This window comes from Lissotriton helveticus, chromosome 3_1 (genome assembly GCF_964261635.1).
Source record: "Lissotriton helveticus chromosome 3_1, aLisHel1.1, whole genome shotgun sequence".
In the NCBI taxonomy this organism is placed as follows: Eukaryota; Metazoa; Chordata; class Amphibia; order Caudata; family Salamandridae; genus Lissotriton; species Lissotriton helveticus.
Window position 1 is genome coordinate 1,159,543,199 of NC_136061.1, and position 26,838 is coordinate 1,159,570,036.

The 26,838-nt window shown below is 48.2% G+C and overlaps 1 protein-coding gene across 6 annotated transcripts in view; it reads left to right on the top strand.

Moving 5' to 3' along the window:
• The window catches only part of SYTL1 (synaptotagmin like 1), a 452,201-nt gene that overhangs the window by 303,389 nt on the left and 121,974 nt on the right, over nt 1-26,838 (top strand). For all 6 annotated transcript variants that reach the window (XM_078681778.1, XM_078681781.1, XM_078681779.1 and 3 more), the window contains one exon: nt 19,761-19,848. In XM_078681778.1, the coding sequence (XP_078537904.1) occupies nt 19,761-19,848 (88 nt within the window). The remainder of the gene's footprint in view (nt 1-19,760; nt 19,849-26,838) is intronic.

The window sequence follows — 26,838 nt, forward strand, 5'->3', positions numbered from 1 at the left end:
AGGCTACACCAACATGGCGCTCCCTCACCACCCCAGAACCGGGCCCACCAAACGGCGGTGCAAAATAATGTTTTAAATGCAGGTGAGGGGCCAGAACAAGCGCTAAGGCAGATGGATAGTATTTGTAGTAAAATCACAAATTATACACACAAAAAATGAAACGTTATGTTACATTTAAAAAATAAGCGCGTTAGCGCAAAATCGCGCAGCCCTTTATCACAGCGTCTACCTCCTACCCTTGCAGGCACCAATTTGCCAAGAAGGATCGTCCGAAGGTTCCGCCTTAAGTAGGCCGGCGGAAGTAGAGCAACCCAGGCGCCACGACCCGCACCAAGATGGCGGCGTCAGGCTTCGCAGGCTACACCAACATGGCGCTCCCTCACCACCCCAGAACCGGGCCCACCAAACGGCGGTGCAAAATAATGTTTTAAATGCAGGTGAGGGGCCAGAACAAGCGCTAAGGCAGATGGATAGTATTTGTAGTAAAATCACAAATTATACACACAAAAAATGAAACGTTATGTTACATTTAAAAAATAAGCGCGTTAGCGCAAAATCGCGCAGCCCTTTATCACAGCGTCTACCTCCTACCCTTGCAGGCACCAATTTGCCAAGAAGGATCGTCCGAAGGTTCCGCCTTAAGTAGGCCGGCGGAAGTAGAGCAACCCAGGCGCCACGACCCGCACCAAGATGGCGGCGTCAGGCTTCGCAGGCTACACCAACATGGCGCTCCCTCACCACCCCAGAACCGGGCCCACCAAACGGCGGTGCAAAATAATGTTTTAAATGCAGGTGAGGGGCCAGAACAAGCGCTAAGGCAGATGGATAGTATTTGTAGTAAAATCACAAATTATACACACAAAAAATGAAACGTTATGTTACATTTAAAAAATAAGCGCGTTAGCGCAAAATCGCGCAGCCCTTTATCACAGCGTCTACCTCCTACCCTTGCAGGCACCAATTTGCCAAGAAGGATCGTCCGAAGGTTCCGCCTTAAGTAGGCCGGCGGAAGTAGAGCAACCCAGGCGCCACGACCCGCACCAAGATGGCGGCGTCAGGCTTCGCAGGCTACACCAACATGGCGCTCCCTCACCACCCCAGAACCGGGCCCACCAAACGGCGGTGCAAAATAATGTTTTAAATGCAGGTGAGGGGCCAGAACAAGCGCTAAGGCAGATGGATAGTATTTGTAGTAAAATCACAAATTATACACACAAAAAATGAAACGTTATGTTACATTTAAAAAATAAGCGCGTTAGCGCAAAATCGCGCAGCCCTTTATCACAGCGTCTACCTCCTACCCTTGCAGGCACCAATTTGCCAAGAAGGATCGTCCGAAGGTTCCGCCTTAAGTAGGCCGGCGGAAGTAGAGCAACCCAGGCGCCACGACCCGCACCAAGATGGCGGCGTCAGGCTTCGCAGGCTACACCAACATGGCGCTCCCTCACCACCCCAGAACCGGGCCCACCAAACGGCGGTGCAAAATAATGTTTTAAATGCAGGTGAGGGGCCAGAACAAGCGCTAAGGCAGATGGATAGTATTTGTAGTAAAATCACAAATTATACACACAAAAAATGAAACGTTATGTTACATTTAAAAAATAAGCGCGTTAGCGCAAAATCGCGCAGCCCTTTATCACAGCGTCTACCTCCTACCCTTGCAGGCACCAATTTGCCAAGAAGGATCGTCCGAAGGTTCCGCCTTAAGTAGGCCGGCGGAAGTAGAGCAACCCAGGCGCCACGACCCGCACCAAGATGGCGGCGTCAGGCTTCGCAGGCTACACCAACATGGCGCTCCCTCACCACCCCAGAACCGGGCCCACCAAACGGCGGTGCAAAATAATGTTTTAAATGCAGGTGAGGGGCCAGAACAAGCGCTAAGGCAGATGGATAGTATTTGTAGTAAAATCACAAATTATACACACAAAAAATGAAACGTTATGTTACATTTAAAAAATAAGCGCGTTAGCGCAAAATTGCGCAGCCCTTTATCACAGCGTCTACCTCCTACCCTTGCAGGCACCAATTTGCCAATTTATGTTTTCCTACTCATAAGGCCTTGCAAACCTCAAACTTTGGATACAAGCATTAATTTTCCTCACATTTATATGTGAGAACGTTACGAAAGCTGCAGGGTCCCTCAAATTTCCTACAACCTTGTGTTCCCACCCTTTTCCGAGTAATAATGATACCCACTTGTATGGGTGAGCCGATTGGCCACAACAGGAAAGGCCCCATAAACCAACATGGATTATTAACATTTTTATCAACAAAACCAACTCTTTTTAGGTTTCGCCTGGCGTCCGCTGCGCAGGCAAAATCTAATGTTAGAACAGTATGGGGGACTTGAACCCGCCCCTTCTTCCATTGGCTAGCTCCATAAATGGAGGCTAGCCATTGGAAGAGATTGGCTGTCAATCACTCTTTCCCTGTCGGAACGCGAATCGGGGGCGTTTCTGGGTCTTTTTTTAAGGACCGCCCTCTCCTCTTCCCATTGGCTGGAATTTTACCTTCCAGCCAATGGGAAGGGGAGAGCACGAAAAACACGCCCCCCAGCTCTTCTCCGTCGCTCTCGTCTCGTTTTTACAATTCGATCGCTTTCGCGATCGTTTGAAGTGTCGCTTGTTCTAAAGTCCTATGCTGCTTTGTTAGAAATAAAACCACTTACTTTTTGCCCTTTTAAAAGATCTCGGACCGTAGAATAAAAACATTGCCATGTCCATTAAAACAGGTCTGATATAACCATATTAAGCGTGACCAAAAAGTTTCAAATGGACAACTTTTCTCACTCTATATCGTGCATTGACTTAGCAACCTCTCGCGCTCTCCCGTACCCCGGCGGCACACAATGCAAGGCTCTCACGCTCCGCTTGAGCCACACAAAAAAGGCGTAAGGGACATGCCCGGTTGAGAGTTGTTAAGTAGGCAAGTGACGGTCCAGCTACTTCTATCACCTGCAGCGCGGCATTAGTGAAACTTGAACTGTACACCCGGAAACACACAATCACAAACCGGTAAATGAACTAATTAACTCGGATCAGCTGAGATTCCAACTAAGCCTTAGTTAGCCCCAGTCACTCCAGGAAGGGTGGATGCAGACAACACGTTCGGACTCAGGAGCTAATCAGCACGTAGGAATTCTGTGCGACGCACTAGGATTGGCTGGGGTGCTCCTAATACTCCAATGCTAGATGACTTTATACATTGGTAGTACCGCCCACTCCCAGGCGACTACTGCAATACGTTGAGCTTTGAGATTTGCTGTTAAACGTGACCCGTAAGTGCTAAAATTACGGACAAATGACATCCGTTGAGATTAGCTATAACAAGTGGATAAATACATGGTTGATTCGCCTAAGTAGCGGACGGTTGGTGATCGTATTTGGGATCCGCTTTCCTTGTTTCGAGTGACTGACCCCACACTGGTGCATTATGGGCGCTGCCCTACTGGTAATACCCGGTATCACCACCCCCATGGCGTCAACTAGCGTAAAATAACTCGGTACTCGTCTCCGCATGTTTAGTTTTCCTGGCGGGGCTCACGTTTCTGTGTATGTGTGTATGCGTAGGCTGGTAACGTTATGTGCGCTGGATGAATGTGTTAGTATGGGCTGAGCTCCACCACACGCAGCAGGCACTAGCAGCGGCATGCTGGCAGATGGCCTGTCCTGCTGTGGTGCGGGCACAGCCTGCTCCGCGGCACGCAGCTCGGGCTCGGTGGCAGCTGGCCTGTGTGCTGCTGCTGCAGTGTGGGCTCACATCGACCAGCCGCACCCAGCACCGGCTGCAGAGAGCTCATTCTGGTGCAGGTTTCATTCAGTCTACAGTGGTACGCCCCACAGACCCCCACATTTGTGCAGCGTGGGCTGTTGTGCTTGACAGTCCACGTCTGGCAATACAGACCCACGCTGATGCAGTGTGGGCTGGGGCTGATCACCTGCATGCAGCACCAGCGTCACAGTTCAAGACCCACACTGGCTCAGAATGGTCTTTGCCTGTCTGGCCTGCTGCGGCCTCAACCGGCACCGCATTAATACCCGATCGGTTGCAGCCAGTACCTGCATTGGTGAAATATATATAGGGTATGCTACGGACACTAAACTTGTGTACTGTGGCTTATGCCAAGCAGCCGCACGAGGCATTCCCTCCATGGCCCCAGATGGGTGCAGTATGGACGGAGTCCGAAAGGCCACAGACCGCACAGGGCCAGAGCCTTGACACTGGTTTAGCACGAGCTCTGCCCGACTAGCCGCAGTCAGCTACGCCATCGGATATTACACGGAGGTGCAGCGTGGGATATGTTTGACAGGCCCCACCGAGTACCACTGACCCCACACTGGTGCATTACTGGCGCTGCCCTACTGGTAATACCCGGTATCACCACCCCCATGGCGTCAACTAGCGTAACATAACTCGGTACTCGTCTCTGCATGTTTAGTTTTCCTGGCGGGGCTCACATTTCTGTATGTGTGTGTATGCGTAGGCTGGTAACGTTATGTGTGCTGGATAAATGTGTTATTTTCTTTTCACTGGGAATATCAGTTTGCGTCCATTTGAGTTTCTGTGTTTGTGCACTGGGACTTTCGATGGCCTGAGTGTGTTCTTGCCGCTGTGCTCAAGTCTTTGTCCATCTTTGTGTATTTGCTTCTGTATGTGTATCTGTGGCAGTGTCAGTGTGCCTGTTCTTTTATTTGTATGACAGTCGGTATGTGTCTCCATGTGCCAGGTCTCGCATTTGCGAGAGATTAAGCTATTGCCATTGTAAATGACAATGCCATTTATTTATCTGTTTTCAAAACCAACACATAAATAAAAAGTTTGTCATTTACAATGCCAATAGCTCAAACGTTTGCAAAGGCGAAACCGTTGCATTGTAAATGCTTGTTTTACAATGTGGGTAGCTTTCGAAAACTGGGCACTGAAAGAAGCACAAGGTGGTGCGACTTGCATGGATCCCACAAAGTTTTTCTACCCATGAGGCTTTGAAAACCTCAAACGTTGCCTAAAGCCGCAAACGTTCTTCACATTTCTGTGATTTCCTACCAAATTCCTTCAGACTTCCTACCACTTAGTGTTTCCACACTTGTCCTGAAAAAATGCTACCCTACTTGTATTTGTGAGCCTAACAGATCAAACCATGGCCAGTGCGAGTCCTTCAGTATCTTTGATGGAAACTTCCAGAATCTCCAGGGAGTCAAAAAATGCTTACAATTCAGCATTCCCACACTTTTCCTGATAAAAAATATGACCCAATTTTGTAGCTGGGCCAGGAGACTGCGATAGAAACAAATCAAACCAGTGACAACAGAAGTCCTTGCAAAAGTGTCTAGTGATCTCTTCACACCACTGTCTAGATTGGGGGCAAACTTCAAAATCTGTCTCCTTGAGGCTGAAAGACTGTAATGCCCCCTTTAAAGTGGGGACATGGCTGAGGGGGCACCACCCCTTTCGTTTCTAATCCCTGGTGTATAGTGGGCTTTTCATCCACATTTCAATTCCAGTCATGAGGTATATCTGACGAAAATGGTTTTATTGTCTTCCCTTTATTTATTGTTTACTTAAGGTAAAAAGTTAAACTTACATGGCTTACATATATGTATGTATACCACTGTTAGGAGGGGAGGTCCCCTGCATAGTGGTGGATGTGCATGCTTTCTGTGAGTGTCCCAGCTACATCAATATCTGGATCCCTAATTTTTGGTCATTGGCCAACACAGATCATGCCTGTGCCCAATGATCTAGGCCTGTTTCACAAACTTGCAGTCTGTTTAGACTGGGACGGGAGCACCAAGCACTACCCTTGTGAAAGTAGGGGGCTACTGCCCTTAGCTAGAGTTAAGTGACAAGAGTACATTGTTAGCAGCATACCCTTTCTTTTGTTCAGTAGAATCAGTAATGTGGACATGCTTTTTTACCGGTGTCACAGACGTGGGGCCTACGGCTCCACTCGTGTAGAGTTCAGTGGCTATATACTTAATTCACCCTTGGCCTGCATAGGTTGTGTTCAGCCAATGATACATTTGTGTACTTACCGGGTTGCGTCTGGGTGTCTGTGGCTACTACATAACATGGAGGCCAGTGGTTTCCATTTTGGAAGCGAGAGGTCTGCAGAGGTTGGATAGATGAGGACTGCAACCCTCAGACAGGAGATGTGTTTGCTAACATTGCTGCGGGGACACACACACACTGAAGAGAGAGAAGCGGAACATCCTCTGAGCACATTAAGGGCCTCTTTGATTGCAGGACAAATTACTAGTCAGTGAAGCCTCGGTTCATTGTCAGAGAGATGGTGAAAGTAATAAGATTAGCACTACCAGTAAATCGGGTAGAGAGAAAGGATTAGTCTCTTGAAACTTTTTGGTGCATATTTCAGTGGAGGCTGACAGCCAGATGTGATTCCATGGTTATTCCCTTCGCGGTGGGTGACTCCGAATTGGAGCCACCCCTGCTGTGACAGACTGTCCTGTTGCTGGACCATCACCCAGAATCCAAGGCAGAAGCCTGGAGCACCAGCCTTCTGCCTGCCTGCCAAGACCATTGTGCCGTGTGAGGAGGAGGAGTCTGCAAGGAATGAGGCCCACCGGGAATCCTGGCTAGTGTATCTCTATGAGCTTAGTGGGAGGGACTAGGTCCAGTCAAGACTGGTGTTATGAGAAAACCATCTGCTCTGTTGCTGAAGTTGTCAACCTCCAGCGAGGCTGTTGTGAAGCTGCAGACCGTCGCGCTGTAGCACTGATCTCGTTGGGGCTGTCGCCTGTATCTGTGAGCTTGAGGTGCCAAGAGGTGGTTACAACCTTATTGGGACGGTTGCCTGCATCGATGAGCCCCATATGCTAGGAGGGGGGATATGAAGACCGTTGGGGTCGTCGCTGTGTCTGAGATTACCGGATGAACTATGAGGAAGAACTAGCTGCTGCACCTGGAAGCTGTTGCCGTCTGCGACCACCTCCGCACACTTATCCTGCCTGCTGCTGGACAGGCACGGTGTGAGTTGCTCAGTGTTGAGCACAGATAGAGGCACCCTGGTTTCTGGATTCTTCTTAAGGCCGTGGTGGAGGTAAGGTGAAAGGATTGTAGGCTTGTGTGAGATTTGTTGGAGCTCAGCAGCTACGGTCTGAAAAGCTGAGAAACTTCCAATGCAAACACCAGACTTTGATGCACATTAATAGTGTTGGCAGCACTTGAGATCACCTTGAATTCTCCAGGGATGCAGAGTTTAACGAAGAGAGAACCTGCAGGGTTGAAGCAGGGCCCTGAGAAGCACTAGAGCGCAGGTCTTGAAAGTCTCTTGTTTGGATATTTAGTGTGCTGTATTTTGCGTCTGTAGTAAATACTGCTTTTTACACTAAAGATCAGTATTGGACTGGACAGTCATCCTAGTGGGACCACAGGGAGGGTATTATGAGCCCTCGCATACCTTGCACCCCTGAAGAGTCTTGGACCGCTCGACTGCGCTGACACAGAGTCTAGTGCTCAAGGAGTCAGTTTCTCAGGGCCTATAAGGTCGGCTCAGGAACAACCGGATTGAAAGGCCACCACCCCTACGGTTGGGCCCAGTAGCTCCTGCTTGCCCCGTTGTAATCTAGAAAGGGTTCTGACAAACACTACTTTCCCCATGTTGTTAAATTTGACCCTATGGGATCTAGTACCACATCTTTGTTCTCATGTTGGAAAATGCAAATAAAAAACATGAGGACAGTAGAGAGCAGAGAATGAAAATATAAATAAAAAGTATGAGCCGGCATTATAGGTTTCAGGTGAAAGGGGCACCCATGAGATCAGCGCACCTGTTTCAGAGTTCTGCAGAGTATTACATGTAATCGGCAGGCCACTGGGTAGAGTCCTTGTGGGGCAGGTCACCTGCGGATGACATCTGTGTAGACTTTACATTACAGATTCTAAACAGAGTTAGACAACTGAGCGCTCGTCCACATACTGGAGGGCTCTGGGAATACTGCCGGCCACACAGCCTGTGGTCCTAGTGAGGAAAGCTCAGCGGGCTAATACAGAGATTTGTGTTTAAATAGTCGTTTACAGGTTCCAGTTGTAGAGAGGAGGGGGCAGTGTGTGTGTCCCTTTTCCCTCACAGTTTCCAACCATCGTAATATAGCACTGTTTCAGTAATACACTTGTAATGTGAGCTGCATTTTTGGGGAGTCCTAGGGTTCTAGAGACTAAACTTAAAATCAATGAAATTGCGCCATTTTCTCCTGAATTTAACAATGTTGCTCCAAAGACCAGCCCAGCCCTGACCTCACTGTGCACCCTTTACATCTTGTCCGTCGAATGGTTCAATGTTGGCCTTGTCCAGGAGACCATTTTCCTTAAACCTGCCATTGGACAGGAAGCAGCACGGCCTCGTAGGTAGTCTTGTAAAGTAGTCCTGTTTCCTATATGGTGCATGCCTGTGCACTTTTAATCACATGACAGCCTGTGCTCAAGCATGGTGTGCAGGAGAAGCCAAAGAAGTCCCAACACAAAGGCGAGTCAAGGACAGTCACTGAGTAGCATTGGCATGCACTGACCTGGCCATGCGGCTTTACATACTAAAGCATTGTTGGCATTGCCCTTGGATGCTTTACATACTGGAATATTGGGAATACTGCATACTGATTGGACAGTACTTTCATATAATTGAGCATTGCGCAAAATGTTTTGTGGCTGTTTCCTTACATACTGCGAACATTTTTGCCTTATGTAGTGGGGTATTATCCATACTGCATGGTATTAGTGCCTTATATCCTGGGGTCTATGGAAAAGGACCTATAGTGGTTTACAAGCTGATACAGTATCGATCTGGCCTGACTGAGGTGCTTTCACGTTTTCCTTCCTTCACGATTTCATATAAAATCAGTTTTTTATCCAATATATTTCCTACATTTTGATGTAAAATACGTTGTTTGGCCCAATTTTTTAAAAGGTTTCTCAGTCGTGTTGCTTCAAAAGTACTGCTGGCTGCATAAGTGCAGTTACAGCTCACTTCATTGAAGAAAAGCATTCTCTAAGTGCTGGACTGATAGTCGAAAAATGAGAAGTTGATGGAAACCAAACTAACTGGTGGCCATCATCTTACTTGAAACCCTCCCAGGTGATTTAACTTATACTTGCAGCCACTTGGTGCTTCACTCACAGACAACAGCATCAATATTCACCTACATACGGATGATGCAGAACTGTACTCTGCTTCCGACACCCAACACCTTGAACACTGCTTGCACATCATCCAGACCTCAAAGTCCAGCACCTACTTGAATTTCAGCTCAACCAAGACAGAATTCCTGTTATTTGCCAAGAGCAATAAACAAGATACATTACAAATCTGGCCGAATTACATCAACCTTGACAATTTTGAACCCCAACTTTCAGTGAGTGCCACATCAGTTGTATTCACCCTGGACACCAACCTCACTGTCAAGGGGCACATTGCCAATAAAAGAAAACCAAACTAAAACAATGGCCTTTTGCCAGCTCTCTCTCTTTTTTTTTAATTGGTTTATATAACCTAGGCAACATTAATGCATGACTTGGTACAACTTGTTACATCAATACTGAGCAGGAGAGACAGTGCAATTAAACTTAGACATGTAGTATTGTGTGTCCATGCAGGGGGTTCAGAAGTTTAAGGGTCTGTGCTGCTCTTGGTGCGTACCATGGGTAGCTTGCTGAACATCGTCACCGTGGCATAAGTGGGATGAAACGACGGGGTCGAAGTGAGGGGCTGTCAGGATGACTGTGTTGTCTGGTTGCAGTGGACTATGTGTAGAGAGTAGTGAGGCGGGCATGTGGGTGTGTTGGAGTGCACCAAGTACGTGAGGATGAATAAAAGAATACTGTGAGGAGACGTCTGAGTGGGCGGCTATGATAGGAGTACTGCGTACGGCATATGTGGGAGATGCACGCATGTTCACTTGGGTAGGTCATCAATTTCCACCACCTGCTGGAGGTAAACAACGTTTACCACAAAACTTTTTCCCCGCAGGGAATCACAACACGGTCGTTACAACGAACACGTTGTGATTCCTCATACCATTACTCCGCAAGTCGGAACAACGACTTGCGGAGGGGGGGATGTGTTGGATTTAAAATCTAACACCTTCCCTAGTGTCTGCACAGACTGGAGTTGGAATAGTAAATTATACTATTCCAACATCCAGCACCCCCTCTCCGCAAGTCGTTGTTCCGACTTGCGGAGTAATGGTATGTGGAAACACAACACGGTCGTTGTATGTTGCGGGATAACAACATACATTCCCTGCTGGAAGTGTGTAAGCAAGACTCACCACTGGGGTGATATAGCTGAGGGTGTCCTGCTGTGCCCCACTTGTGCATTGCTCCACGCCAAGCCTCCACTGCGAGGACTGTATGGGAACGCCAGTGAAGCATGAGTGTGCATTTGGCTAGTAGAAGTGCCAGGGCCGCAAAGCTGATGCGCACTTTTGGCTGTATTTTGCGCTTGAATATACCCAGGGAGCATGCTTCCCATGTGTGAATGTCTGGGAGTTCTGTGACCCAGTGCAGGGTGATGTTAATGTTAATTGCGATTTGTAAAGCGCCTAATACCGGCAGCGCTGAGAGAGTATAGCCAAAGACTACCCCAATGAGTGAATGTTATCCCCAGGTCAGCATCTGCGTTATGTCCAGCCTCTGTGAAGAGGATATGGATCGATTGCCAATAGCTTTGGCGGGTCTGGAAGGTTCAGAATATGTGTATGAGTTCCGCTTCTAGAGTCTGACAGGGAGGGCATTTGAACAGCGTCTCAGGGAAGAAACGATGTAGCTGAGCCGGGGTTAGGTAGGCCCTGTGGAGAATTAATAATTGTATATTTTTAAAGCAGGCGTTGTGGGAGAATTTTCTGGGGAACTCAAGTGCATGGTCCTATTCCTTGTCATGGAGTACCCTCCCAAATTTGTCCTCCCACATTTGGCACAGTGCTGCGAGGATGCTGGGTATCAGTTCTCGGATGGCATGAATTAGCCAGGTGATGTGATGGCGGCCGTCTCCCATAGTTAGGATGACTGTAGGACAGGGTGTGCAGGGGGTTCCCCCCCCCCCCTCGATGAGGTCCCAAAGAGTGCAACATGTGTGACTGAGCTGCCTGTTTGTGAGAAACTGTCCAGGCCGCAGTTCGCTCCCCTCTGCAAGTTGGTCGAAGGGCAAAGCAAAGAGGTCGCCCCCTTGTAAGTATCAAGTGGTCTGTTCAGATCTTTAGGTCCCTGGTGGTGTAGTATCCTGGGTCGGGAGGGAGACCAACAAGGGATTGGTTCGAGGTAGATAGTGGGGCCCCCCGGCAGAGGCAGCATATCCTTGTCATGCATGCCCTCGCTACTTGCAAGGGCTAGGGGAAGGTAGGTAAGGCGTTTAGTAATAGTAAGCTACGGATTATGTAGATCGACAAGGGTCTAAGTTCGGAGCTGATTTCATCTAGTTGGCGCCCAGCCGTCCAGCGGGACAACCATTAGAGATGTGTTGCTTGGAAGAGTGCCTCAAAAGAGAGGGCTACCAGACCTCTCCGGTCTACCCGCAGGCAACTGTAGTTTGACAAGGGCCACCTGTCCGAGTTTGGCTCCCTAGATGAGTGTGCTTATGTGTGAGTCCAGTTCCTTCAAAGAAAAAACAGGCAGGGCTATCGGGAGGTTCACAAAGTTATAGAGCTGATCTGGGCAGAGCAGCTATGGCTGACTTTCCCCAGTTGACCCGGAGCCCGCTAGGGTGTCCCTGAGTGGTGTGAGGTTGGCTGTGATGTCCCGGAAATACAGAAGCAGGTCATCTGCGTATAGGGACACAGCATGCGTCCTGCCTGCGAGAGGGATGCCTCACTCCCGGCCCTCCTCCCATAGCCGCAAGGCCAGGGGGTCCATCACAAGTGCAAATAGCAAAGGGGAGATTGGGCATTCCTGCCTCATGCCACAGCCAACTGGCAAGGAGGCTGAGACGAGGCGCCCTAGGCAGATCCGGGAAGTTGGGCCAGAGAATAGCAGTCTGGTGTCGTCTACAAATTTGGGCCCGAAACCCATTCTGGCGAGCACTATGAAAAAGTAGTGCCATGTGAGAGAATCAAAAACCTTTTCCAGGTGTAGAATAAGGCAGGCCACCCGTGGGAATCACCCCCTCACCTGGTCCTGTATGTGGAATAGTCAGTGGATATTCTGTGAGGTGCTATGGCCCAGAAGAATGCCGTTCTGGTCCGTATGCAACAATTCTTGTAGGATCCTAGCATTTCTGTCAGCTAAGATTTTGCCCAGTATTTTGTAATCAGCTCCGAGGATGGCTATGGTCCTGTAAGATGTCAGCAGCCTAGTGTCTCTGTCCGGCTTAGAGAGGGAGATCAGGAGTAACTCTTGGAACATGTTTGGGAGTTCTCCAGTGCCAGTGTTGCTTTGTACATCTCTGCAAGGCGGGGTGCCAGTAGCGGCAAGAAGGTGCTATAGTTTTCCAAAGCGGTACAAAAGGGGGTGGTGATGGACAGAGCATCTGAACCGATCAAACACTCACACCCAGTCAAAAGATCTGGGTTTAATCCATCACCATTCTTTAGCCCACTCTGCCACCCCAGTTCAGACATGGCCATATGCAAATCAGTCTGACCCTGTGCCTCATGGGAACAGTCCAGCCCGAACTGCCAAGCCATGCCTTCCCTGGACCGGAATCAAGCTTCCTAGGACCGCTTTCTGGCATTACAGCCGTCTTCAGCCAGGCTTGCTTGAATCCAGTGGCAAAGTGAGCAAGGGACTCAACGTCTGAGCATACCCTGCCAACTTATGGCGAACAAAGCGGTACAAAAGGGGGTGGTGATGGACGGAGCATCTGAACCAATCAAACACTCACACCCAGTCAACAGATCTGGGTTTAATCCATCATCGTTCTTTAGCCCACTCTGCCACCCCAGTCCAGACATGGCCATATGCAAATAAGTCTGACCCTGTGCCTCATGGGAAAAGTCCAGCCCGAACTGCCAAGCCATGCCTTCCCTGGACCGGAAACAAGCTTCCTAGGACCGTTTTCTGGCATTCCAGCCGTCTTCAGCCAGGCTTGCTTGAATCCAGTGGCAAAGTGAGCAAGGGACTCAAGTCTGAGCATACCCTGCCAACTTATGGCGAACAAAGCGGTACAAAAGGGGGTGGTGATGGACGGAGCATCTGAACCAATCAAACACTCACACCCAGTCAAAAGATCTGGGTTTAATCCATCACCGTTCTTTAGCCCACTCTGCCACCCCAGTTCAGACATGGCCATATGCAAATCAGTCTGACCCTGTGCCTCATGGGAACAGTCCAGCCCGAACTGCCAAGCCATTCCTTCCCTGGACCGTAAACAAACTTCCTAGGACCGGTTTCTGGCATTCCAGCCGTCTTCAGCCAGGCTTGCTTGAATCCAGTGGCAAAGTGAGCAAGGGACTCACGTCTGAGCATACCATGCCAACTTATGGCGAACAAAGCGGTACAAAAGGGGGTGGTGATGGACGGAGCATCTGAACCAATCAAACACTCACACCCAGTCAACAGATCTGGGTTTGTTCCCATGAGGCACAGGGTCAGACTGATTTGCATATGGCCTTGTCTGAACTGGGGTGGCAGAGTGGGCTAAAGAACGGTGATGGATTAAACCCAGATCTTTTGACTGGGTGTGAGTGTTTGATTGGTTCAGATGCTCCGTCCATCACCACCCCCTTTTGTACCGCTTTGTTCGCCATAAGTTGGCAGGGTATGCTCAGACGTGAGTCCCTTGCTCCGTCCATCACCACCCCCCTTTTGTACCGCTTTGTTCGCCATAAGTTGGCAGGGTATGCTCAGACGTTGAGTCCCTTGCTCACTTTGCCACTGGATTCAAGCAAGCCTGGCTGAAGAAGGCTGAAATGTCAGAAACCGGTCCTAGGAAGCTTGATTCCAGTCCAGGGAAGGCATGGCTTGGCAGTTCGGGCTGGACTGTTCCCATGAGGTACAGGGTCAGACTGATTTACATATGGCCATGTCTGAACTGTGGTGGCAGAGTGGGCTAAAGAACGGTGATGGATTATACCCAGATCTGTTGACTGGGTGTGAGTGTTTGAATGGTTCAGATGCTCCGTCCATCACCACCCCCCTTTTGTACCGCATAGTTTTCCAAAGGCAGATTGTCCAGACCCAGGGTCTTGTTCTTGGCAAGGTCATGGATCGCCTGCGCTACGTCAGTTGAAGTGATCACCGCATCTAGGCTCGCTTTTGTGGAGGCAGAGATGCGCGGAAGGGAAATACCTGTTAGGAATATGTTGGAATGGTCTGCCGTTGTAGCTGGGGGTGCCCTGTAGACAAAGGAGTTGTAATCTTGAAAGGCCAGCACTACTTCAGCTAGCGTGCGGACAGTGTTGCGTACCAGGTCGACCACTTCGGCGTGTCACTGACTCTTGCCAGATTAAGTAAGCCAGGAGCCTACCGGACTTGTCGCCATCTCTATGAACTTTAGCCACATGGGCCTTGAAATCATAACACCTTAGATATTCTAGGAGGCCAGCATAAGAGGTTTTTGCGTCCATGAGGTGCCTAGTGAGCACAGGGTCGGTGCCTGCTGCTTTACTCAGGCCAGCCAGGCATTGCTCGGGTGCCCCTATGTCCCTTCCAAGGGTTCTACGGACTCACGCTATTTGCTAGAAACAGGCTCACCTCATTACTACTTTAAAAGCATCCACCTCTATCGCTCTGGAGGAGGCTGTATTGTGTGTGTTCTTTCTGCTCTTCCCGGAACACAGGGTCTTTTAAACAATCTCGTGGTAGCTTCCACATGGGGGTTAGGGGGGTGGGGGGGGGGGGGGGGCAGTTGAGATCCATGACTTGAACTTCATGGTCAGAAACTATCCACTCCAAGTAATCTTAGTGTTAATCTAGGAGTACCAACAGGGTAGAGCATAGGAAGCAGTCAAGTCGTATGTAAATAGTATGGAGTGAAAGGAGTAGAGCCGGGATCTGGGGTTTTGGGAACACCACACATCTGTGAGAGACCAGTGCGTGCCTAGTTCTGTAAGCAGTCCGCTTGTGTGGGAGGGTGAGACATATCTAGTGCCAAGTCAAGCATGAAATTGTAATCTCCGCCTAAGACCCATGGTAGTGCAGTTTTGTGAGCAAGTAGGGTGGAAAGGTGTCCCAGAACGCACATTGTTCAGCATTTAGTGCATAGATGCTCCTGACACGGCCACGTCAACACGGCCCTTGTTGAGGACGTAGCGACCTTCTCTGTCAACGGCTACACTGGAAGGGAAAATCAGGCCCACCCATAACAGGGCGCCCCGAGCATATGGCGAATAAGTGGTGGCACAAATGAGGCAGCATCTTTAGTGTCTGCGCGATCGGTCTAACTCACTCATTATGACATGAGTTTCTTGCATGAAAATGATTGCTGCTGTTTAATATCAGAGTAGACCATGTATCGCTTACGGGCAGTGCGCACACCCAAAAAGTTCAAGATAAGGAAACGAATGTGAGTGGATGGTGCCATGTCGAAGTGCGGGTAAGGTGAGTGTTGTGCTAGAAGTGAGCTGCCCTATAGCAGTGTCGCACAATCTCATCGCCCAGCCCAAGCCTAAAGAACCATCATAGGTCTTCCCACCAGGGCGAAGAAAAATTGAGTGTGAGGAGAGCCATGAGTAGCTGTGCTAACTGGGGAATCCTGAAATCCCAATGCTGGGGGCCTATCACAACTGGTGTTATGCCCAAACAAGGCATGTTTAATGTTACATAGTGTATCATGGAGGTGGGACTTAGTCTTGGGATGGAGTGGTACAGCCGTGTTGCCCTTAGGGAGTCCAATGGTGAAGTACGCTGGTATTGGTGGGGGTCACAGTGAGCTCGACAACCCCTGCCAGGGCATTGCACAGGATAAGCACCAGGATGAACACCTCACATGGAGAGAAAGGGGTGCGAGGCGCATCAGGGGGGCTTAAGTAGGGTGGGTAGGTGAAGGGAAATCCCTTCAGGAGCCTGTGTGGGACCGTGCTTCTAGCTAGTGCAAATCTCCAGGACACAACATTCTTTTGCAAAGTTAAGAAAGTATAAGGTTCAGATAAGAGTGTCTGCCATTTATGGTATTACCAGTGGGAGAGTCTGCGATCTTCAGATTGCAGAGTGTCATCCTATGAGGAGACATGTGGGCCCCTCTCATCATCTGTGGTAGTAGGGCCCAAGTTAGATGCAGCATGTAGAGTATGCTGGCCATCTGCAATTATTTGCACCAGATTACAGGGGAGTTGGTTGAGGGTATGCGGGCCAGCAGCCTTGAGAGATGTTTACCCCGTAGACTCCTGCGCAGCTTAGGGAGTCTCACTGCTGGCTTGACTCGATCCACTGCTGGAGTTTCTTGAAACTGGTTGGCCCAGTCACAGGCGTCTTTAGGGTCAGTGAAGAAGAGAGTAGCGCCATTGGATATTGTCTTGAGGTGGGCTGGGAGCAGCAGCGTGTACTGCACCCTCGGTTGACGGAGGCAACGCTTGACTACCAGGAAGGCAGAGAAGAGTTGACATTGGACCTCTAGAATGTAGTTGGGAAACAGCATGATGGTCTTGTTTTCCACCAGTAGGGGGCCTGCCTGGCTGCTCGTAAGATGGCATCACAGTCTTTATAGGGCAAGGGTTTTGCCAGTAGGAGATGGGGAGGGGGATCCTGGTGGTGGGCAACTGGCTGGGACTTGGTGCGCACATTCCAAAGAATGGAAAGGAGTGTGATCTGATGTTGGGATCAAGGTTTTAAACCACGTCCCTAGATAGGCCAGAAGCGCCATCCCCTCCGAAAGAACCTAGAACGCAGATGTTGCTCCTCTGGGAGCATCCCTCTAGGTCATCCGCCCTGCTCTCAAGATGCCGGACACTGTTCTGCAGGGCCCGGATCATTGATTGGTTATCTGTCGGTAGAGGTTGTTGGGCGGCTAGGGTTTTCTCGCCTTCCGAGACCTTGTCCACAAGCTTGCGATGGTTGTCGCGAAAAAAGCTAAGGTCTGTGGTCAGGGATCCAAATCTGGATTCCATGGTAACTCACGAGTGCCCTATGGCCGCTAGCACCCTGTTGAGTTTATCCGAGGTAGAAAGGGATGGTGTGTCTTGATGGCAGTGTGGTGTCTAGAACCATAGTGGGTGGGTTTGTGGGAGGCGGATGGCAGTCTGCCTATGGTCTGTGCAAGTTCCAGGTTTGGAATGAAAGTACTTGGAGAAGTCTCTAGATGGCCCAGGGTGCAGGAGGTGAAGGGGAGATGTTGGTGTTGATGCCGATGCCAGCACAGAAGGGCTATGTCCGCACACGTTGGGTGGGGAGGAGCCAGGAGTTAGCAGGACTAGACTTCAGACGTTGGTTAGGGTTCCGTTGCATGGCAAGTGGGTTGTGGGCAACTCAGTGTAGGTGCTGATGGGTAGAGGTAAGATACGGGGAGTTTGGCCACCGGGTGCCAAGTCCAAGGCGGCTGTGTGGCATTGCTAAATGGGATGTAAGGGCGCAGTGGTCGTCGGCAAGATAGATCTGGAGCAGTTATTGAGGTTTAAGTAGCTTGTTAAGTTGCAGCACATGCCTCAGCTATGGCACCTGTTCACAGATATTAATGGATGCAGCGATGAGGCGATATTCCTTATCCCTCTGTGTGCAGCTGTAGCTTCCCATACGTCCCGATCGTGGCGCTGAGGAAGGGGGGCGATGAGGAAGAGGGGCGATGAGGAAGAGGAGAAAGGAGAAGGCGCGGTGGTGATGCCCGCACCTCAGTGTAGGTGCCGATGGGCAGCTGCCAATAGTCCACTGGATTATAGGCCCATCAAGGCTGTTTTTTGCACCTTAGTCATCTGATGGGGTGCAGGAGCCGGTGGAGTTTGGGGCCGTCAGGCACCCCCGGGTCACCGCGTGAGTGTCTGGAGGGGGAGGCACTGGGTGAGGTCTCAAGATGATCAGGAGAGGAGATGAAGGATAGAGATGAGCGCCCTCCCCAGCTCCCGAAGCATCAGCCGTGCCTCCCGCGTACCTAGATTATGACACCAAATTGGGGATGTGCAGGGGAATAAACTTGCGGTCTGTCGCTCTTGCCTCTCACATGGCGCCTGTTGGGGAGCTCGGCGGCGTCCTTGGTCAGTGCATCTGACCAGATGCCCCCTGTCATCAGCAATTTGTCCTGTGCGAGTCAGTGTTGGCGCAAATTTACAGGTGCCTGGCCTCCACATGGACATTTCGAGGAAGAGCTGGGTAGTGCCTATGGCCAGTAAGGGACAGCTGGTGGGTCCCAACGTTCCCTCGGCCCCTCAGCAGTGGCAGCACCTTCCTTGGCCTTGATTATGGTGCAGACCAGGGAAACTGCAGGAAGCAGGCTGGTGGGTGCTGCTGCCTAATATCGCCACCTCTAACCTGGGTCCCCGGCGAGGGTTATACTGTACCTGTGGCCAGGGCGTCTGCGTGAGAGGTGCAGCCTCACACTTTACTCCATATGTGGGCCAGTGCTGGCTCCTCTGCCTGGCGCCATGGAGGTCAGCTGGTGGCAGTGTAGTGTTCTTCCACACGCCTCAGTGACAGCATCAACATAGGGGAGCCAGCAGAGGTCAGGCGCGGTTATAGCTGAGATCAAACCATGCATGTGCGGTGAGGCTCCAAGTTGCCCACTGGAGCTGCAGTGGAGGTGGGTTCCGCCACGAGGCAGTTGGCTGCAGCCGTGGAGTGGTCGCCAGTTCTCAACCCTTCACATGGCCCTCCCATGGCTCTCCTGGGTGCCGGCAGTGGTCCGCGATTCTCTTGTTCCTGGGAGTCCCTGGGACGGATTTAGGGGTCTGGCAGGCGTGATGGAGGATGCAAAGGGGGTAAAGGCACTCATCAGGGATATCCCCCGTGGAGACACCGGCCTGATGGTAGATGATAGAAGGGCTTGTGGACAGAGCGTTAGAGGATTGCGTCCGCCATCTTGGCTGGCTCAAACCATCCCCTGTGGTACCTGCTCTCTGATCTGAAGAAAGTGAAAATATTTCTTCCAGGGAACAACTTCAGAACTGCTTTTCAAACCCTCCTACTCCTACATGTGGAGAGTGGTAATTCCCTTCTCCAGGGCCTTTCTTAATTAACATTCGTACCCCTTAGGTGCATCCTACATGCCACAGCACGTAGTCTCATCCAGGGCCTGAAGAAATATGATCACATTACTCCCATTCTGATGAAACTCAATAGGCTCCTCTTCCTGGCCCGCACCCTTTCCAAAGCAGCTGTATCATTTACAAAGCTATTCCAGCAAGCTCACCATCTCTGGTGGATCTCGGCACATGTGCAGCCTGGACACCATTAGACTGCAGACTAAGAAGAGTGAAAAAGAAAACAAATGCTGGCTTTCCCATCTATGCATCCAGGATATGGAACACTATCCTCACCTCCACTAGGACGCCTCAACGCAGCTCCAATGAAGGGAAGAGTTGAAGACTCACCTAAAAAGATAGAGCTTAGGCCCTCGGAATAAAGGTTGCTGTTAACACAGCACAGCCCTGGAGTAAGGGATAGATTTTCTTTAATTCTGTTTGGGCCCTCTTGGAATCCTATACCACTGTGTATATATATCTCGCTGCATACCTGTATCTGCATATGTAACTTCTGCAGCCCTGCACGTCTATGTTTGTAACTCCCTGCAAATCTGTACCCTGGTGTATGTAACTAAATGTGTTTGAAAGTAATTTACTGTAACCCTTTTCTAATCGGTATCAACTCCCTAAAGCCCTGCGCAAGTGACTGGCTATGCCCACAAATGTTTTTCTGACAACACAGTTATTGTGTTCTGCTCTGTGCTGTTGTAGGTGAGCGAGAGAAAGGTCCCTGGCCTGCAGAGGTATCCGCGACTGCAGATGAATCGGTGGACCAGTCACCAGACAAACTGGAGCCCAGGTAAGGAGTTAGCTGGATAAGATAGATTGGGAGCCTGCTTCAAAGATGTGTGTGTAATTTTCAGGTTTGACTCCTGGCATGGCCACTCAAATAATCACACTTCTTATGTTGATAAATGGATTCGCTTTAAATTTAGAACAATATCCCTGGTTCTGAAAGTGACAAGGTGCAATTCATTTAGGGGGTTGGAGGCGTATGTTTGTGCGAGTGTGAGTAGAGTCACATGGTCAGTCTTGGATGTTTAACTCTATTAATACTAGATAGACCACAAGGTTTCCCCTTGTCCCTGCTTGTGACAGAGAAATCAAATCCAGGCCCTTGGAATCCAGTCCAGTTTGATTTATTTTGTTCACATTTAACCCAAAGAATTCTAGGGGGTTGTGCCCTGCTTTTCTCAGTCTCCTTTCGCATTGACCAAACTATGCGATAGAGAAAGTCCCATGTCAGTTCTGAACTATGGCTAATAGTGGGCCCTTGCTTTTTATCCTTTTGTATTTTGTTTGCTCTGACCTGATAATTTCCTGTTTCTTATTATTAGTACAAGTGAAAACTCACTGGGGCTTATTTATGAGCCCATTGTGACACTTTTAAGCTGCAGTTGCACCACTTTTCATGACGCAGCGGTGGCATAAAGAATACGCCACATTACGCCATATTTACAATGTGACGCTTCTAGGTAGTGCGTCACTTTGTAAACCCATTCACCACATTATACCTATGTCAGGTATAATGTATGCAGCGTGGCTGTTACCCAGCAAGAAAGCCTCGGAGAAGTGGTGCAGTGAAATCTATTAGATTTTTCGGCGCCACTTCTAGGACACCACTGCGTCAAAATCTTACGCCTGTCTCATCGCAGGTGTAAGGGTGACGCAGTGCAATAGGTATAGGCCTCCGCATGTATTGCTGAAGTTGTGTCATGCTTCCGACAACTCCAGCAATGCGTGAGTTTTGCACCGACAGATATATCAGGATTCCTGACGCATCTGTCAATCCTTGCGACATCGAGCGCCATACATTAAATACACACATCTATGGTGTCGCAAAGAGGGTGCAGGGATAATGTGGCATCGCTGTTTTATCGCAGCAATGCAACACTTTTCAGAAATGAGGCCCAGTGTTATGATAGTGTATTGGTGTATGTTTGTGCGCAGGGATCGTTCATGCCAAGTGAACACATTTCAGTTGCGATGCCTTTATCCACCCCTGGCACTTTTGCCAAGAACACTTTTGCATTTCGGAGCTATTAAACAAACCTGCAAGTGTCAAATGCAACTTCTTGTTGTCTAAAACGCCACGGCAGGCGTGGGTTATCAGGAATGTCGAGAGCCAACTTGGCAGCTGTGAGGTATGTATGCCCGCAGTTATTGGTGGGACTAATACCTCGTCACAGGAGCTCCATCGAGGACAAGTGTCTTCCCCAAGTCCCTGAATCATGAATACACCTCAAATGTATTCATTTTGTCCAGCGCCGATCAGCTATTGCTGTGAACACACCCAGGCTACCTTGAAGTTGTACAACGGGGAACAAGCCCTAAAAATAGACTGAATTATTAATCCTATTCAGTGTCCAATTATATCATATTGTCACTGGAAGTAATGCCTTAGTCGTATTTACCATTCACTTGATTGGGAATAGTAATATTAATAATAATCTTTATTGCGCGATTAATAAAAATCTTTGCAATTACTCTTTTAAGAAAACAAAGAAAAAAAGAAGGCGATACATAATCAAAGAGTTTTACAAAGCAGATAAAAGCAATAGAAAAGTTTTTAAAAAACTAAAAAAAAACAAATCAAGCAAACTGGTACAGTACTGTGCATTTGTGTATAAAGCCTTTCACAGTTTGATTGGGAATAGGATTATTTCCCACCAAAAGCCGAGGTTCAAATTTAGATATTTATTGTACATGCATTTAAATGTATCTGTAACATCTAAATACCTATTCAAATAGAAACCACACATTCCTATCAATTTCTTTGTATGTCACTGCACAGCAGCAGTGAATCTTGGGAGCACTGCATGAGCCTACATAAAAAAACAATGTATGCATTTATAAATATTCAGTGATGCATACTATGCAATAAAACCTGCACTAAAGAATGTAATGATTGCTTCAACAAGCTTTGTTCTCTTAGAATATCGTGGTTAATCTATGGATTTAATCGGAACAATTTAATTGATGATGCATCATGTCGTATATATGCACTAAGGAGACTGCTCGAAAGGGCTGGAGTGCAGTTTCCCATCGCAGGATTAACGTTTTATGATTATGTTCTTTGTCTACTGGTGCTCAAAAAGCCACCTCTTGATTGTGTGACAAGTACAGGAACACTAGAAATATATTGCATATTATCAAACGTAGACATTTGAAAAAAAGCTTTTACTTTTCAAAAAGTAGATTAAGTATTTTAAAGTTTCATGTATCTTTGCCCTATTATGAGTTAGTGTTATAGCAACAAATGTTCAGGGAATAATTTTAAACAAAAAACAATATTCATAGCACAAGACATACAACTAAAATTGGACAATTAATAGAGGAAGAAATTAAAGAAGATAAAATAAAGGACCCACAACAGTTATCTGAAAGACGTTTGTCATTGAAAAATAGTCATAGAACACAAAATATATTACAGTATTCAACTGGTGCTCACAGTTACACAAGACATACAAAAATAAAAGGTATAGATTAAAGTGTAAACAAAAGACAATGGCAGAGTAAACATTTACATAAAAACAAGTCAGTCAAATGACAGGAACACAATATAATATATGCCTCCTCTTAATTTGCCAAAGGAAGTCTTCAACGACTTTTCGACCTTGTTAATAGGTCATCATCAGGACAAAAACTAAACATTGGGAGCGACCATCAATTTAAGTTTGTAAACGCTCGAGTGGATCTAGAGAGAATCTCCGGGACAACCCATTATTCGTGCTGCCAGTTAATGCAACAGTCAGGATTAGCTTGCCACACAGAGGTCGTAATAGCACTTTTATCTAAACCTCCTCCAGGCTAAAGTCACCTTCCAATTTGGTACTAGCATTATTGCCAGCTCCTCTCGCACCCATCTCCAAGAAGGAATCATTTGAGTTAGGTCAGCTTTTTAGGGGTGTGTAAAGTTTGCATAATTTCCTCTTGTATAATTATGTGAAATTAATGTGAGAAATTGGGTTGTTGGTTGACTGGGGTGTGAGCCCTGATCAAGCAACAGCCACAATTCCTTATAGGAGAATCACAAAAAGTCACTAAATTAGCCTTTGCTTAACCCTAGGTAGCTTGGCAGAAAAAGCAGTTCAGCTTAAATTAACGGCAACTTGTAAAGTATTTATGCAGCACACAAACAGTAATAAAGTGAAAACACAACACAAGACCAATTTAGTAAAATAGAATACATTTTAATAAATTATTTGACACCAAAATGTCAAAAATCCAATCAGTAGATCCGGAGTCATGAGTTTGTAAAGTTTTTACTAAAAACTAGCACCATAAAAGATCAAAGTAGCAACCGCGGACAACTAGTTGCACGAGACGGGTCAAAGTAAAAAAATAAGGCAGCCGCAATAGAGCACGGTTCGGATACAAAAAGTGGATTGGGCTCGGTCAGCGCTTATCTTTGGACTTGGAAAAAATTCAGAGAAAAAGTGCCTGAGAAAGTAAATTTCAGCAGGGCAAGGCTGCAGGAGGTGTCAGAGGAGGTGACGTTGGATGTCCTTGGGTTGAATCCGCAGTAAAGATTGTATGTTTGCATTTAGTCACCAAAATGTACGTCGAAAATCTCCAGTGGGACAAGGCAGAGGGCTGTAGCCGAAGATAGTTCCAAGAGGTTGGAAACCCCTTTAGTGGAAGACAGCTGAAAAGATATCTCATCTGTAACCCTTCCTTCCCCTCGTTCAAACGTGAACTCAAATCTCTACATATCAACAGCTACCTCCACAGGCACATAAACTGTTCTACATTCCCCCCCTTTGATTAACACCTTCTAGATGGTCACATTATTTGCTCAATTGCCGCATTGTGACTTGCTCATTCACTTTTATTTTATTTTTCTGCCTTTCTCCTCCATATACCCTGTGTTTTTCTTTTAAATATAGTCATTTAGTGCTGTCCTGTCTTGTGACTTTTACATTAGGAGTTCCTTTTCTACCTCTCATAAATGTTTTTATGTATTCACATAACCTATAAAGAGCTCTAATACCCTCTGGTCTAGCAAGCGCTATATAAAACTCAAATAAATAAATAAAAATAAAAGGATTTGCTGCTGCAGCGAAGGTGGTAGCAGGACAAGTCACAAAGTCAATCTGATGGAGGAGTGTGGCTCACTGATTAGAGCGGCAGACTCTGATGCAGATGTCTGGCCCGGGACCAGGGTTCAATTCCCGACGCGGCAGGGTCCTGAGCCCAAAATGTCCACGGACTCGATAATTCTCGCCTCGGTGCCTATTCTAATCATGGGGTCCCACGCTGCAACTCTGGGCAATAGTTGCTTAATCTCCACTACGGCGGCCCACCTGCTGCGGGATGCCTGGCTTTCACCCTGGGGATACCCAGTCGGGGTTATCTCACCGGGAAAAGCCAGGACGGGTTGCCAAGGCAAGTGCCTTGATGCCTTCGGGTGATACGTGCGCTATATAAGTCGCAATACATACATCGCTGATGCACCTCAGGCAGATAGGCGAGCAGGTTGGTCCCGCTCTCCTCTGTTTCTCAGAGCAGTTTTTGGCTAATATTGTTTTAAGTCCACAGTTTTGGATTTGGCCATCTTTAGCACCACAACCAAGGGTCCAGGACTGGTGGGACACCACTTGGAGGTTCAGGAATTGCTCAGGCTGGGTCCAGGTGCGGGTTAAAGATGGTGGAAGCCTTTTGTGGCTCTAAACAGGAGGCAGTCAAACTATAACTTGGGGTCACTGTAATAGTAATGGGTTCAAGTGAAGATGCAGGACTCAACATCAGGGCTGGCCTCTGAGCATTCAAGTTAGGCTCTGGACAACAAGGAAGTTGTTCATGGTACAGCAGCAGGTCACAGCAGCTGTCAGTCCTCTCAAGTCAAGTCAAGTCAAAGAATCTTATATAGCGCACATATCACCAGTAGGTCTCATGGCGCTTACGGAGATTCCACAGACTGGTGTCATATCTAGTTCCGTTTAGAACAGCCATGTTTTCAATTCTTTGCAGAAGCACTGGTTATCTGAAATAGATGAAAGATGGAACGGCAGCTTGTTCCAGAGATGAGGGGCAAGAAAAGAAAAAGATTTACCCCTGTTTCGTACGGTGCGGACTCGTAGTGGGGTAAGAAGAAACTTTGAACTGGACCTCAAAGTTCTTACAGGCTGATATCTTTTGAGTTTTTTTTACTAAGTAGCCAGGACCAGTACCATAGATACTTCTATGTGTTAGGCACAGGATTTTAAAATGACCTATTTTGCTGACTGGAAGCCAGTGGAGGAACCTTAGACTGGGGCATGAGGGGGACCTTGGAGGTAGATTTAGAATCAGTCTGGCCGCAGTATTCTGCAGGATCTGCAGCTCGGAGAAGAAATTTTCTTTTATAGAGGCCAGTAAAGCATTTCCATAATCCATGCGGCTTACAATTAAGCCCTGAACCAATGGCTTCCTGATTTCAATTGGTAGCCATTTAAAGATTTTACGTAGCTTCCGCAAGATGCCCTAACAGTCCTCTGAGAGTCCTTCCGGAGGTCCAGTAGCGAACTGAAGAATCGTTCTGAAGGTCCTATTTTTATACCCTGGTACCCGTCTTCTGGAATGTGGGAGAACCTTCTGGAAAGGTTCTCTGAAGTGCACAGAATTTCCATACTCCCCTGCCCTGGCTCCAAGATGGCTGCAGTGACAATCTGGGGTTGTTAGACCCTTTGTGTGAAGGCAGAGCACAGGCTGTTCATTTGCAAGTGAGGCTGTCCTCAGCTCCATCCTACCAGCAGATGACCCATTGAGGCACATCTAATCCCTCTATTTCTGACTGTCTTGGAGGAATTCACAAAGTCTAACTGTCAACTATACCTAGTAATGTGACCCAGGACAGGTAGCAGACACAAAGGGCAAGAACATGCCAACTTTCTAAAAGTGACATTTTCATAATTGTAATGAAAATTCCAACTTTGCCATTAAAAAGCTCTTAGATACCAAACATGATATAGCTACATGCTCCCAATTACGAATTACAGCGTATTAAATGTAATAAGGAATCCCCAATGCTATCCTATGGGAGGGGTAGGCCCAGCAGTAGTGAAAAACGAATGTAGGAGTTGTTCACTTCTAGGACGTGTAAAACTTAAAAGTACATGTCCAAATTTTCAATTACACAGCACCCTGCCCTATGGGCTGCCTAGGACCTACATTAGGGGAGACCTATATGTAATAAAAGGGGAGTTTAAAGCTTGACAAGGGGGTTTTAATGTCAGGTCATTATGGCAGTTTCAAACTGCATTCAGGCAGCAGGGGCAGGCCTGGGTCATGTTTAAAGGGTGCGGGTGGCACAATAACTGCTGTAGGCCTTCTGGTTAATCCAAGCATTCCATCGATCACCTTGTTGTTTTTTCATTTGACGCCCTAACTGCCCCAGGCATGCCCATATGTGGGTCGTGGGCTCACTGTACCACTGGGATCAAGCTATACCTGGCTGAAGAGCCCTAACTAGGAGGCCTATTAGGATGGCGGACGGACCTGCGTCCGTCCGCCACCCCCGAGGTGGAGGGACCGTCCGCAGGGGCAGCGGCAGTCCCTCCGTTGCAATTAGGATGTGACCGCCACCCTGGTGGTCACATCCCGTATCTTTAACCTCAAGGTTAAAAATGCATGCTTTACATTTACATGCACAAAGCAGCAGGCACCGCGCGGTGCCTGCTGCTTTGTGCATGTAAATGCAAGTATGGTACCCCCGATGTGCACCCCACACCCCCTTCACCCTGGGGGCCCGCAAGGGGCCCCCAGAAGCAAAGTTCCACATGCTTTTCCATGGCGGAAAAGCCGCCGC